The sequence below is a fragment of the Trichosurus vulpecula genome, chromosome 2 (genome assembly GCF_011100635.1).
Source record: "Trichosurus vulpecula isolate mTriVul1 chromosome 2, mTriVul1.pri, whole genome shotgun sequence".
NCBI lineage: Eukaryota > Metazoa > Chordata > Mammalia > Diprotodontia > Phalangeridae > Trichosurus > Trichosurus vulpecula.
In genome coordinates, this window is record NC_050574.1 from 209,869,673 (window position 1) to 209,885,782 (window position 16,110).

Sequence of the window (16,110 nt, forward strand, 5' to 3'; positions counted from 1 at the left end):
AAGAATTCTTTTTCCTGGGAGGAAAGTGAACAAAGTATACTTAAAGTATATTCCTTGTAAGTAAATGTTCATTTTAAGTATATTTATTAAATAGCCACTATTCATTTCAATCCTATAAGCATTATTAAGTGCCTACTATGTATGAGAGAAATGTGTTAAAGCATGCAGAATTTTCTTTTCACACTCTTCCTTTCTTATCCCACAAAACTCTAATGAACTTCATAGTTTCTAATGCAATGTCATTATTTTTAAATGAAACCCCTGTGGATTAAGATGTCCGAGGATGTATATTTACTTTCTGTTGGACAGCTAGATGGCACAGTGGATGGTGCAAATCAGGAAGACTCTTCTTCATGGGTTCAAACATGACCTCAGACACTTACTAGCTGTGTGACCCTGGGCAAGTCTCTTAATCCAGTTTGCCTCAGTTTTTCATCTGTACAATGAGCTGGAGAAGGAAATGTCAAACCATTCCAGTGTCTTTGCCAAGAACACCCAAATGGGGTCATGACCAGTTGGACCCAACTGAAATGACCAAACAACAAAAACTTATTTTCTATAAATTTTAAAGCCAGGTGGCCTAGCAGATGGCTAATTGTATGTGCGCATTCCTTCTCCTTCAGCCTTCTCCCAAAGAGAAAAAAAGTATGTCTTACTTAATATTAAGGCTTTTTCTAAAGTTGAGTGCTACACAGCTCTATCATCAATAGTAATCCTACATGTTTTTCCCATATGCCATCCCCACATCCTAGGAGCACAGGTCCTGGCACATAGTGGGTACTACTTAGAGAGACAGACAGACAGATGTACCCAGAGACAGACAAAGACCAAGAGACAGAGAGAGGGAAACAGAGAAGCAGAGACAGAAATAATAGATGGTAGATAGATAATAGGAGATGGATTGATAGATATTAGAAAACTCTCTTTATTATGAAATGCCATGATGTAGTGGATAGAAAGGCAACCTCAGAGTCAGGATGACCTGGGTTCAAAACTGTCTCTGACATAATACTGACTATATAACTCTCAACAAGTCACCCAATCTTTTGATGCCCTAGGTGACTCTCTAAGACTATAAATTGCAAAGCAAATGTCAACCTGCATTGGTAGTAGGAATTTCCTCACTGGGAGTTCCCTACATCAATTCAATCACAGGTTGTGGTTAAAAGGGGGAAAAAAGATTTAGTGGCAAGAAGAGTGTGGTCTATGGAACTATGCCCAAAGGGCTATAAAACTGCATACCCTTTGACCCAGCAAAAGCACTACTAGGTCTGTCTCTCAAAGAGATCATAGAAAATGGAAAAGGACCCACGTGTACAAAAATATTCATAGCAGCTCTTTTTGTGGTGGTCAAGAATTGGAAATTGAGGGGATGCCCATCAGTTGGGGAATGGCTGAATAAGTTGTGGTATATGAATTTAATGGAATACTATTGTGCTATAAGAAATGATGAACAGGCAAATTTCAGAAAAACCTGGAAAGACTTGCATGAACTGATGCTGTCTGAAGTGAGCAGAACCAGGAAAACATTGTACACAGTAACAGCAACGTTGTGCGATGATCAGCTTTGATAGACTTAGCTCTTCTCAGCAATGCAGTGATCTAAAACAAGTCCAAAAGACTCATGATGGAAAATGCTATCCACATCCAAAGAAAGAGCTATGGAGTCTGAATGCAAATCAAAGCCTACTATTTTTCTTTTTTTTTCTTTCTCTTGGTTTTTCCCTTTTGTTCTGATTCTTCTTTCACAACATGACTAAAGTGGAAATATGTTTAATATGATTGTGCATGTATAGCCTATATCAGATTGCACTCCATCTTGGGGGAAAGGGGAAGGACGGGGGAAATTTAGAACTCAAAATCTTATAAAAGTGAACGTTGAAAACTAAAAATAAATAAAGAAAAAAGAACAGTGTGGTCTAGAAATGAGAGTTGTGTTTTCCTCTCAGCTCTGACACTTTCTAGCTGGGCAGCAGTTGACGAAATCACATAACCCCTCTGGGGTTTCTGTTTACTCATTTGTAAAAATGAGGATGCTTGTATCACCTGGCTCAGGATTGCCGAGTACAAATCACTGTGGTACAATGCAAAGAGCAAATTAACTCTGGAGTAAAAGGACCAAATCTTGCTGCTGATGCTTGGTAATGGTGTGTTCTTTTTTTTTTTTTTGCTGGGGGGGGAGGCAATTGGAGTTAAGTGACTTACCTAGGGTCACACAGCTAGTAAGTGTCTGAGGTCAAATTTGAACTCAGGTCCTCCTGACTCCAGGGCCAGTGCTCAAATCTCCTAACCTCTCTGGTCTTAAGTTTCATAGGATCACACGCCTAGAGCTGGAAGGGACCTCAGAGGCCATCTGGTCTACACTTGAGGAAACTAAAACCCAGGTTAAGTGACTTGCCCAAAGATGCACATGTAGTAAAGGTCAGAAGTGGGATTTGAACCCATATGCCCTCTGACTTGAGTTAGTACATGCCTCTGAGTTCTCTTCTAGTTCTGTATCTGTGATCCTATGAAGCATTTAAAATGCTAGAAAAAATGAGCTATTATTTCCCAGATTTTTTTAGCCTCTCATTCTCCAGTGATTTATTTCACAATCTACTCAATGTAGTTTGCCTTCTGTTTATCAGCTGCAATGCCTCAAACGTCAGCTCCAACCAACCTTCCATCTTGCATTTCCCGGCATCTCTGTCTCTTCCTTAGACATCAAAGAAGTTCCATTGAAGCACCAGATTCTTCTTCTATTGTGAATACAGGATACTGTGCAGTCCAGCGGTAAATGCACTGTCAAGACTCTATCAACAGATGTTGCCCATCCCCCACCCAGAGATAAAAGTAATGGAAAATTACAAAAGAAGAATGTCTGGAATCACAAGGGAAAGTAGACATACCCACCAAGTCTATATGTGCAGAGGATAAGACAGCCCACTGTACTAGAAAGAGCACCGAACCAGACAATTGGGAGAGCTGAATTCTACACTCACCTGGTGGGTCTGTCTCCTCACCTGTAAAATGGCAACCATAATGCTCATCCTACTTATCTCACAGGCATGTTGTAAGTGTAAATAAAACATCTTTCTCACCTGTCTTGTCACTTCCATTTCTGTTCCTATCAGTCTAGGTCAGAACTTTATCACTCCTTCTTACCTCAGTCACTGAAATACCTCCAGTGGTTTTGCAGTGCTCACAGAATAAAAGTCCAAATCCTTAGCATAGTATTCAAGGTCCTCCACAATCTGTCTCCAGCGTACTCTCGTAACTTCATTTCACATTATTCCCCTCCATAATATGCTCCAACCAAACTAGACCACCAATCCCCCTTTTCTCATCCTGTCCTCTCAGCTTTGTGAACATATGTACAAGATACACTTCATGCCTGGTTTTGAGGAGGTCCAGAACACATGAGATTTGCTCCTGACCACAGGCACGTAATGGAGGCCTCTCATTTGGAATCTGGACCTCCAATCTCCAGCTACTGCCATCCTTTTATTCCACCAAGGGGATCTTTACAAATACTATTTTATTTCATCCTCACAACTACCCTGAGAGGGCGGTGTTATTATTATCCCCACTTTACAGATGAGAAAACTGACGTAGACAGAGGTTAAATGACTTGTCCAGGATCCATAGCTAGTATGTGTCTGAGAATGGATTTGAATTGTGGTCTCCCTGACTCCAGGTCCAGCACTCTATCCACATCACCTATTTGTTATTGTTCAGTCACTTTTCAGTCATGTCCAACTCTTTGTGACCCCATTTAGGGTTTTCTTTCTTTCAAAGTGGCTTGCCATTTTCTTCTCTAGCTCATTTTACAGATGAGGAAACTGAGGCAAACAGGGTTAAGCGACTTACCCAAGGTCACACACCTAGTAAGTGTCTGAGGCCAGATTTTAACTCAGGAAGATGAGTCTTCCTGATTCTGAGCCCATTGCACCACCTAGCTATACCCACTAGCTGCCCATAATGAGGAAACCAAGACCTAGGGAGGTTAAATGACTTGATCAGGTGATAATTGAATAGCCTGGTGACTGGGTGAGGCTTATGAGTCAGGAAGAGGTATTAGTGTCAGCCAGAAGTAGCTTGAATTCTGATAAACTGTTAACTTTCTGGCTACCAACACCTCAGCTTTCCGATCTTATCCAGTTCCCCTCACCTTTGACCTCTGACCAGCTACCCACAAATCCTTCATCTCCAAATATTACCCATGAACACAGACTCCTTGTAGCCTCTCTGATAATGATGAGGCCAAGTCTTAGACTTACATTTTTCTCTATCATCTCCAGCCTCACCCCACCTTGCTTCCCAGCTAGGATTGTCCTTTCCCTCTGCTTAGGGATTTTCTTAATTACTGGCTGAGCCTGCCAAAGATGTCGTAAGACATTTCCCTGTTACCATTGTCCCCATCCACCCTTCCCTGATTCCCTCCTTCCTTGAATCTCTGAGATCTCTCCCAGGGACACAGTGGCAAATGACATCAAGGGCATTGGAAAAGTAGCAGGTGCTTAATATATGCTCATTGAATGAATTTTGAATCAACCACCATGCACTTATTATGTTCCAGGTGTTATGCTAGGTTCTAGGGATATAGACATAAAACTGGAAAGGCCCCTGCCCTTAAGGAGTTTATATTCTGTTAAGGGAACCCAACATATAACAGGTAGAGGCAGCTAGGTGATGCAGGGGATAGAGCATGGGCCAGGAAGACCGGAGTTCAAATCCAGCCTCAGACACTGATTAGCTGTGTGACCCTGAGCAAGTCACTTAATCCTGTTTGACACAGTTTCCTCATCTATAAAATGGGGGAAATCATAGCGCCTAACTCCCAGGGTTGTTGTGAGGATCAAATGAGATAATATTTGTAAGGCACTTAGCACAGTTCCAGGTACTATAGAAATGTTAGCTATTATTATTATTATATTTCTCCACTTGCTTTTCTCATTCATTCTTGGACTCTTGCAATAAATAACCTGCTGATTAGTCTCCCTGACTAGTCTCTGTCTATTCTAAACCACCTTCCACTCAGCCACTACAATGATTTTCTTAAAGTACTCATTTGAGAGAGGGTAGAAGAAAAAAAAAGTAAAAAGTGCAGAGCAGAGAACAAAAGAAAACCTTAGAAGGAACCAAAAAAAAAAGCTGGGTAGCTTTGAAAAACAATGTGTAGTATTTATTATATAGGTTTTCTTGAAATGGAAATCCTCTAGCATTCTATTGTATATGTGGAAATGTTCTTTTTTTTTCTTTTCTCATTTTGTATTTAAGTTTAAAATGAATAAAAAATTTATAAAAAATAAAACAAAACAAAGTATACATCTTTAATCATGTCACTTCCCAAACCAAATAAACTACAGTAGCTCCAGGATCAAATATAAAATCCTCTGCTTGGATTTTAAAGCCATTCACAGCCTTGCCTCTTCCTACCTTGGTAACCTTCTTACACACATTGTAAGCACTTGTCAGTTGATCTCACAACTCCATGCATTTTCACAGGCTGTTCCCCTCACCTGGAATGCTCTCTCTGTTGCCTCTCTGCCTCCTGGCTTCCCTGGCCTCCTTCAAGACTAAGTTCAAACCTCCTGCATAAGGCCTTTTCTTTCTTTTTTTTTCCTGAGTAAATTTTTTATTTTCTTTTTTAAAAAATGTTTTTTCTTTTTAATTTACAGAATAAAACAAGCATTTCTATAGCATTTTTTAAAAAGATGATTGCACATGAAACTGTAAATTTATTATGTACAACTTGCTATTCCTTTTAAATATATAACGAAGTTATCACGTAAATTTCTTTTTTTTCTTTTTTTTTTTTCTTCCCTCCTCTCCCCTGCCACCCTAGAGATGGCCACCCTTAGACATAAATAAGAATACATATAGTAGCAATTAAAAGGGTTTGAGAGTTTTTCGGCTTTTCTCCCAAAATCTGTGCCAGGATCTGCTGTTTCAGTCACATCCCTGAAACAAGATGGTGAAGGTCAGAGTCAATGGATTTGAACGTATTGGGCACCTGGTGACCAGGGCTGCATTCACCTCAGGTGGAGTAGATATTGTGGCCATTAATGACCCCTTCATTGACCTCAACTACGTGGTTTATATGTTTCAATATGATTCCACCCATGATAAGTTCAAGGGTACTGTCAAAGCTGAGAATGGGAAGCTGGTGATCAATGGAAAAGCCATTACCATCTTCCAGGAGCGGGATCCCACTAACATTAAATGCGCAGATGCTAGAGCCGAGTGTGTTGTAGAGTCCCCTGGAGTCTTTACCGCCATGGAAAAGGCTGGGGCTCACTTGAAGGGTGGAGCCAAGAGGGTCATCATCTCTGCCCCTTCTGCTGATGCCCCAGTGTTTGTGATGGGAGTGAACCCTGAGATATATGATAATTCCCTTAAGATTGTCAGTAATGCCTCCTGCACTACCAACTGCTTGGCCCCCTTGGCCAAGGTCATTCATGACAACTTTGGCATTGTGGAAGGACTCAGGACTACAGTCCATGCCATTACTGCTACCCAGAAGACAGTAGATGGCCCCTCTGGTAAGCTGTGGCATGATGGGCATGGTCCTTCCCAAAACATCATCCCTGCTTCCACTGATGCTGCTAAGGCTGCAGGCAAGGTCATACCTGAGCTGAATGGGAAGCTCACAGGCATGGCCTTCCATGTTCCTACTGCCAATGAATCTGTTGTGGATCTGACCTGCCACCTGGAGAAATCTGCTAAATATGATAATATCAAGAAAGTGGTAGAGCAAGCATCAGAGGGACCCTTGAAGGGCATCTTGGGCTACACAGAGGACCAGGTTGTATCCTGTGACTTTAACAGCAACAACCACTCTTCTACCTTTGATGCTAGCACTGGTGTTGCCCTCAATGACCACTTTGTCAAGCTCATTTCCTGGTATTACAATGAGTATGGTTATAGCAACCACGTAGTAGACCTCATGGTCTACATGGCCTCCCAAGAATAAAGTGGAAAGCCATGACAAAAGGAAATCCACCACTGGGGAGCCTACATTCCTAACCTATGTTCTTATACTGGGGATCCATATCCCATTTACATTCTTGTCCCAAAGCACCCCTGTAGTAAGCGGAAGAAGCCTAGAGTCCTGTATTGTGTACCATCAATAAAGTCACCACATTCAGTGCAAAAAAAAAAGTTTTGAGAGATATAATTTCTGGGTAATGTAATCATTTTATTAATAAAGCCAGCATGTTATTAATAACAGAATGGTCATTTGGTCAACTCTCATAGAGCAAAGACAGTCACAGCAAGATAGGCTCAGGGCCTATGTGTTCTCTTGGAAGAGGGGTAGCAATCCACTCTGATTGGTTAACACAATGGGAGGTGAGTTATATTAAAATGAAGGGTTGAAAGTGATATCATGTCAGCCTTGGACAGAGAATTTAACCTCTATATCCAGATCACCCCCAGCCTTGGGTCATCTATTCGAAGAATGAATGCCACACCCAAGCCTGAAAAGGAGACAATGGCATGATGGGGTCCTAATCCAATCTCATTATCAGCAATGTCCTTCAGGAGTCTGAACTTTTAAAAATCAGGACTTTAGGAAAGAAGGGAGCTCTGGATCTCCCCAAATCATTGGTTACTAATAATCATTTCTCTCATTCTCCCATTTGATTCTGTTGAGAAGTGTAGCCCCCTCAATGGATTACTAACTGATATGACACTTCATCAAGGATTTCTAATGACGGGACTTACGAAAGGAGACAATGTGAGGGGAAAAGAGAAAGATGGACAGGCACTTTGACAAAATCAGAGGGAGCAATCTCCTTTGATAAGTAGACCTTAGAGTAAAAAGTACAACAGTAACACAAAATTGTCCATTTGAAGCTCAGAAGTCTCATCTCATACAGCTGTCTGGTTCTCAGTACACCATCTGATACAACTCTGATCTGAATGTAGTCTCAGAGCAGTTTCAAGCTGACTGTCTTCTTAGACTCAGGTCACTTCGCAGTGATCTCTCTTCTCTGCTAAAAAATCTCCTACAAAATTGGTCTTAACACAAACTTAAATTTACTTTGCAAATAACTAGGTCACATAATGAAAGTCAGCTCAGACCTTGTGTCTCTATTATTAGAAAATCAAATTTGGAACCTTTTAGACCAGGGAATTTACAATTTTAGGTTGGCCAATTGTCATGTTGAGATATATTTTATTTTTATACTTGCATTATCCATTCATCCATTAGGAGAATGAGATTCCACTAAGGAATTAATAGTGGAGCATTTTTTATAACATGGACTCTAATACAAAAATGAATTCATTTAAAAGTTGTCAGATTAACTTTAGTTGTAACAAAAGGTTCTGGGAGGGGATATGTAATTGATTTTTAAACAATACATATTAAGTAAGTTGTTTATAATAAAAATATTTTCAACTTCTACTGATGTTCAAGTGAATAACCCCCAACAAATGTGAATGTCTCTATAAGGCATTTATAAGATAGACTATAAGCCATTCTTCTTCTAAGATTGTACTGATATTCCTTTCCTTAACACAGAACTGAGACAGATAAGATATTCACTAAATAATAGATAATATCCTGGTTTTACAAGTTTTTGCATGATTTGCCTAATTATCCCTATACCATTGTGAGAAATTAAAGGATGGAATACATAACTAGTAACAGCAGGTGACAAGGTTAGATACTTATTCATTTAGTTGTTCAGAATATAGAAAGGACTAAAATCCTAGGCTAAAGAGCTCAAATCTTATAACTGCGTCTTATGATAGTGACTCAAATGTAGTTCAGCATTAAACTAAGAGATAAAGATCTAATATTATGTTTATCCTGATCATCTGACATGATTATAGAAATTTGCCATAGAAGAAGAATAGGGATGTAACTATATAGTAAGGGATTAATGCTTTCCTAACTTCATGTCTACTCCAGGCAAAAGTTATATAGATAGCCAATTGCATTGAGACAGACTTAAAGTCAGCCAGTTGAGGTATTTTCCATTCAAGGGGAAAGGTCATATTGGAATCAGGAGAATCCTACCTCAGCCCATGTGTAATGGCAAACAAAATGGGACTTTTTGTTGTCTTTTGTTTTGGAGTGCTTTTCAGCACTAAGGCAATCAAATGCCTTTGATTGAGTCTTCCTTTTGTTTGCAGGAAGGCCCACACCCTTTTGCTAATTAGGTCATGAGAGGTGTGAAGCCCTCTGACCCTGAAGAAGGGTATATATATTCTGAGGTTAGCATTTTGTTTGGGGTTCACTCATTGGAAGACTGTCGGTGTGGAGACTCTGGGTAGCCGTTAAGGAGCCTCCCGGCTTTGAAAACCCAGATGTTGGTGTTTCCTCTCTGGTAACTGTGTATACATAGCTTTGGTCAGACAGCTAGAAGCCTGTCTGGTGATTTGTGTTATTTGCTCTGTTTATATTTTCTCTGTTTGTAATTTCTGTTCGTATTTGCTCTGAAGTTCAAGGTGCTGATATTTTTCCCTGAATTAAGTGGATGATATATGTATGTTTGATTAAAGTAAGATTATTAACCCCTTAAAGTTGCTTTCCTTAGAAAAGCATATCAAAGAACGTGTTGTAGCAGCCCTTCTGTGCGCTGGTGTTATTAGCTTTACATAGCCACAGTAGCTGCAAGCAGCATTGTTGTGACACCATGCCAAAAGTCATTCTCCCAACTTTTTTCCATGAGAATTCCATCTGCAGTTCATGCACGTAAATCTCATAGGGTTGCTGGAATCATTGATTCATTGGCTCAGTGGCATTATTTGGTGATCGTATCTGGAGTCAGACTCAGAATAATATCAGTTAACAGCAAGTTCCAATAATCATAGCTTTGAGTGGATTCACTTTTCAAGGATCACATTCCCTAGTATCTACAAGTATTGACTATAATCTCACATTGGTAACAGTAAGAGATTCATCATGAAAAATCACAATTTATCTTGACATAACTAGTACTCATGTTAAGTAGATGCCTTTTCATTCCAAAGTTCAACATTACAAAAATGATTTTGCTTTAAGATGCTTAATAACAAACAACAAAAGACTTGAGATGGAATGTGTTAATATAATAATCCCAAATTATATACAGAGAATAGATTAAATGAAACAGCTCACATTTCTGTAGGGTTTTAAAGTTTTTCCTTACCACAACCCTGTGACAACCCTGTGAGGTAGAAGTACAATTTTTTTTCCTGCCAGTTGACCATTGAGGAATTTGATGAGGTTCAGGTCTCCCAACTCCCATCCCAGCTGATCCTACTGATTTCTTGGCTCCTCACAGCATATTCCTGGTTTTGCACTGAGAGTAACGAGTGAACAACAGGAGGCAAAATCATATAGTCAGTGGAATTGTAAACTGAAAAAGAAAGTCAGGGCTGAGTCATCAGGGCTAAAAATCATAGCATTCAAAAGTCACCACAGATATTAGAGATTATTATCTGGGCCAACTTTCTTATTTTATAAAGTAGAACTACTTAGAGAAGTAAATCAAAAGCCAAAGAAATGATTTGACTTTCCCAAGGTCACTCCACTGGCTAAGGGCAAAGATAAACCAGGTCTCATGACTAGAAGACTGAGATTATTTCCTACTTTACCAAATTATTGAGGCCATTTGACTACAGCAAGAATTAAACCCAGGCCAGCGCTATGGAATCTTTAGCCTGGTGGCTAGGGATCAGAGAAAGGTAAGGGAGCTGGGTGGAGAAGTTGGAGGAAACATAATGGTCATGACCAGAACCCCAGGGTTACAATACCCTTAATATATCCATGATCCAATTGAAGAGGGTAGACTCTCCAACTATGTTCAGATCTCAACCCATGACCATATTCTGAGATTCTTGTCCATGTCTTCCCATAAACTCACAACAGAGGGTCCATCCAATATACTGAGGGACTTTCTCAGGCTCTCTTGATATTTCATGAAAAGCAATGGAGCATAGAACTGTCCTTTTTTCTTACTTTTTTGCTGTCAACAGTCTTTTCTTTTCCAGATGTGTATTTCTCCGATGTCATCTTTTATGATTCCTCATTTGAAAGGGCCTGTAATCTGTTCACACCCACCATGTGCATTTCTGTTACCTTTTGGGCAGGCACATGCTGGTAAATATTTTAACAACCAGCTTAGGGGAGGGGCGGGGGGTGGGGGTGGGGAATGTTCTCACCACCCACTTTTAAGTTTGATCTGCATTATTAACATTTTCTTCATCACTTTTTAAGCAACAAATCAAGCCCTGATTTGTAGAGTTTGTTGGTTTCCTGAGGTGTAAATTCTCTCGCTGAAAATCTAACAATCAGTTCACTCAAAAGCTGGCTCCAATACATCCCTGTTTCTGGGTGAGCCTCAATTTCCTCAGTGAATGCTGTATTCTCTGCTTCACTGTCATACATACTAGGATTGCAGTAGGTAGCAAGAATCAAGTTAATGAGTTCTCTAGTCTGGGACTAGGAAAGAGCATCCTGTTAGAAAACCCAGAATCACAGCTCAAGGTAAAGGCTGAAATTATCAAACTTTGGACTTGTAAAATATAATAGTCAACGGAAGAGGGACCAGGCCTTGGAGTTGGGGAAAGGTTATCCTGAACTAAAGAGCTAAAGCTGAATCTTAAGACAACAGGAAAGAAGGAAAAGGCTGATGTCATTAAAAACCTATATTAGTAGGCAGAGAATCCTGGCTGATATATGGTCTCCCAACTGCATGGGGGAAACAGCATGATTCTGGAGTTGAGTTGGAGAGGATGATTTCTGTCCTAAGAGGAACACTTCATGTCTTTACAGTTGTATCATACCAAGGACTTTTCTTGTTCCTTCAGGCCTTGCTTCAGAGTGTTTTTCATTTCTTCCAGGTAAACATCTTGTTATAAATTGCATGTTTGATTTAGGGGAAATGCCAAGACAATTGCCAATTCAGAAAAGATCGAATCTAATGGGCTAGGAGTCGTTCTACCATCTCTCATGCTACATTTGCAAAACAACAAAAACTGGAGTGAGCCAGCATGTGAAAGAGGGGGGAAAGAGGAAGAGAATAATGTTAAGAACTCTGTCTGGTCTGTATCATATCAGAGTGAAGTTAGATACGCTTGGTTTTTTCTTTCTGTTTATTGTACATGTCAGATCTATACATAAATGAACTAAGTAAAGCATCAACCGTCACCCAAAAGAATCCTTCTTTATAGATGACCTCCAATCATCCCATAAGGACATTTGTTTCAAGTGAAAAAATTTTCCATAACACCACTGTCTCTGTTGCACTTCAAAGATATTTCATCTTTCCTCCCCTACATGCTACATGAACTGCACCCATCTCCACCAAATGAATAACCCAGATGTTCCCTATTCCACATCCACCAATTCAAAGACCATGGTACACACTTGGGAAAAAAGAAGAATTTCTTTTTACTTCAGTGAAACCAGTAGGAGAAAAAGATCATGAATGTTTCATATGTTAATGACTAAAAATTCACATATATACATCCATATGTACATATACATATATATACATATAAACCCACACATGTATACATATGCATGCATATATACCTATTCTATACATACATACATATATCATATGCACACACATGCACATATACTTGTGCAATACATGCACATGCAAATACATACATATATACATTATTAATAATGAGAGCTGGCATTTTCAAGTTCACAGATTGCTTTACATATATTATCCCATTTGATCTTTCCAAATACTCTATTTTGGTTCAGTTTACGGTACATGCAAAATTTCTTTGAATGGTCATAGTCAAACATACAAAACTGGTTTGTGTACTTCAATGCAGGATTATTCAGCAAACATACGTTCCTGCATAAAAAAGAAAAACAAATAATAAGTATAGCCTAAGGATTCCCATTTTCACAGCCTCCTCCCCCCAACCCCTCCGAGGCCACCTCTGGACCTTTCTTGCATTGACTTGTGAACTTTCAATTGTTTTGGCACTTTTGAGATCTACTTTTTTTGGTTCTCTAGGCATCATGATCAATTCTCCATGCCCTGTTTTATGTAATTCGAGGCATCGACAGAGAAAGATGGAGCTGGATCTCTAAGGATAGCCACTTTGATCTCCTTATGGGACAGAGGAGAACACCCTGTTGAACTCTGCAGATTCCAGTTAGATGACAAGCAGAAGGAAAGTCCTATCATCCCCTCAAACTATTATCTTATAATCTCCCTCCCTTTTCACAACTTCACTCCTAGAAAAAGCTATTTTCATTCTTATTGCTAAATCCAATGGCCTTCTCTCAGGCTTCGTCTTTCTTGACCTCCCTGGAGTTTAACACTATTTAATATTACTGAACTCTTTCTGAATACTCTCCTTCCTGAGTTTTTGTGAGCCTGTTCTCCCTTGGGCCTCCTGCCTATCTGATTGAGTGTTTCTGCTCAATCTCTGCCTCTCATTGACCATGTGACTTTAGGCAAGCAACTTCACATCTCTGGGACCTCGGTTTCTTGCATCAGTAAAATGAAGAAGTTGAACTAGTTGACCTCTAAAGTCCCTTCCAGATGGAATCTGTTGCAGAGTATTTATCCATGCCCTGCCTTTACATGTGGGTGTACCATAGAGCCCTACATGGGGCCTCTCCTCCTCTTTCTCTACATTCTCTCTTGGTAATCTCATCAGCTCCCACAGGTCAAGACAAGAAGCATTTATTAAGCACCTCTTATGTTTCAGCCCCTGCACTAAGTTCTGGGGACAAAAAGAAAGGCAATTTAAAAAAAAAATTTAAATAGCATTTTATTTTTTCCAATTACATGTAAAGATAGTTTTCAGCATTCATTTTTTATAAGATTTTGAGTTCCAATTTTTTCTTTCTCCCACCCCACCCCCTCCCTAACATGGCAAGCAATCTGATAAAGGTTATATATATGCAATCATGTTAAACATATTTCCATATTAATCATGTTGTGAAAGAAGAAACAGAACAAAAGAAAAAACACAGAAAAAAAACCATGAAAGTGAAAATAGTATGCTTCGATCTGCATTCAGTTTCCATAGCTCTTTCTCTGAATATGGCTAGCATTTTCCATCATGAATCTTTCGGAATTACCTCACATCACTGTATTGCTGAGAAGAGCTAACTATCACTGTTGATCATTGAACAAGGCTGCTGTTGCCGTGTACAGTTTTCTCCTGGTTCTGTTCAACTGGCTCAGCATCAGTTCATGTAAGTCTTTCCAGGTTTAAGAAAGGCAATTCTAAAATATTTATAGCAGCTCTCTTTGGAAAAAGAACTTTTGGCAAAGAACTAGAAATTGAGGGGATGACCATTGATGCAGGAGTGGCTGAACAAGTTGTAGTAATGATTATGATGGAATAGAACTGTGCTATAAGAAATGATGAACTGGGGGCAGCTAGGTGGCGTAGTGAGTAGAGCACCGGCCCTAGAGTCAGGAGGACCTGAGTTCAAATCTGTCCTCAGACACTTGACACACACTACTAGCTGTGTGACCTTGGGCAAGTCACTTAACTCCAATTGCCCTGCCTGTCCCCCTGCAAAAAAAAAAAACGTTAAAAAGAAAAAAGAAGTAATGAACTGGCTGACTTTAGAGAAATATGGGAAGACTTCCATGAAATAATGAAGAGTGAAATGAGCAGAACCAAGAGAACATTGTATACAGTAGTAGCAATATTGTTCAAAGAACAACTGTGAATGACTAAGTTATTCTGGATATTATAAATACTGAAATCAGCTACAAAGCACCTATAAAGGAAGATGCTATCCACCTCTAGAAAAAAAAAACTGATAAATGGAAGTGTGCATAGTATGATTTTACATATGTGTGTGTGTGTGTGAGTGTGTGTGTGTGTGTGTGTGTGTGTGTGTGTGTGTGTGTGTGAAATGGTAGCCTCCTCTAGTGTGGGGTGGGGAGAGAGAGAAAGAGGGAGACAATTTGGAATTTTAAATGTAACAAAAATTAAATTAAATTTAAAAAATAAAAATGGAGCAATGAAAAACAAAGAAATGCAAAAGCAGTCCCTGCCATCTAGGAGCTTACAATCTCATGTTCTAAGGTCAAACTATCTATCACCTCTGTGTAGGAAGCTCCCAAATCTACGTCTCCAGCCCTCATCTCTCTCCTGAGCTTCAGACCCACATTTCCAACTGTTTCCTGCAAGAATATCTCCACCCGTATGTCATATAGGTATCTCAAATTCAAGGTATCCAAAACATGACTCTTTCTCCCTAAATCTTCCCCTCATCCTCCCAATATCCCTGTGTGTGTTTTTCTGGTCACCCAAGTCAACAACCTTTAAGATGTCTTCAACTCTGTATCTTCACACATGCCCCAGATTCAATCAGTTGCCAAATGATTCTCACTCAACATCTCTCAAATCTATTTTCTTCTCTTTACTCACGGGATCACCACTCTCATCACCTTTTGCCTAGACCTTTAAAATAGTATACTAATTAGTCTCCCTCCATCTAGTCTCTCCTTCTACAATTCAGTTTTCCCCACAAGTGGCCAAATTGATACTTCTAAAACACAGGCTTAGAAATCTGTCACTCCTCTGCACAAGAAGTCTGTGTCTCCCTATTTGCTCTAAGATGAAATACAAACTCCTCTGCTTGGAATTTGTGGTCCTACACATAATTCAGAAGAAATCTTCCATGAAGGCAACCTCAGATGGTTCTTTGGTTCTTTGTTGGGGGTGGGACTGGTGAGTAAGAGCAGCTTTGAACAGTGACTAATTTCTGATGGCAAAACTCCAGCATAAAGAGATTTCTGTATTGCTTGTTTTCAAAATTCTCAAGATTCCACATGAATAGTTGGCCCAGATGTTTAGAATGTCCAGGTGGAATGGATTAATGGTACCAAGCATCCTTTCCAGAGACCTACTTCAAAGGATGAAAAATGTCTCCCCAGGAAAGTAGTCTTGCCTGAGGCTTGGTGGCCCAGAGCCTGACACTCCATCTACCCCTAGCTCCTGGAGCCAGAGATCACCAAACAGTGAAAGGTGGGAGGGGTGGGGTCATAAAGGAATGCTAGGCAGGGTGAGTGGGAAGACAGTAGTTCTCCTTGGAGTACTAATGTTCTGTGTGTATGGCTAAAGCACTTTGGTTTTCTGAGTTCTGGAGCCCTAACAGAACAAATGGGGTAATGTATGGTAATTGATTCT

The 16,110-nt window shown here is 39.8% G+C and overlaps 1 protein-coding gene across 1 annotated transcript; it reads left to right on the plus strand.

Moving 5' to 3' along the window:
* Positions 1–5,953: 5,953 nt before the first annotated feature.
* LOC118837773 (glyceraldehyde-3-phosphate dehydrogenase-like) lies at positions 5,954–6,955 on the plus strand. The gene has a single exon (XM_036744866.1). It carries the CDS (start codon positions 5,954–5,956, stop codon positions 6,953–6,955), a length of 1,002 nt encoding a protein of 333 aa, XP_036600761.1.
* Positions 6,956–16,110: the final 9,155 nt, after the last annotated feature.

Bases quoted from the DNA above. Each gene is read 5' to 3' on its own strand.
- LOC118837773 (XM_036744866.1), top strand. From the start codon at position 5,954: ATGGTGAAGGTCAGAGTCAATGGATTTGAACGTATTGGGCACCTGGTG.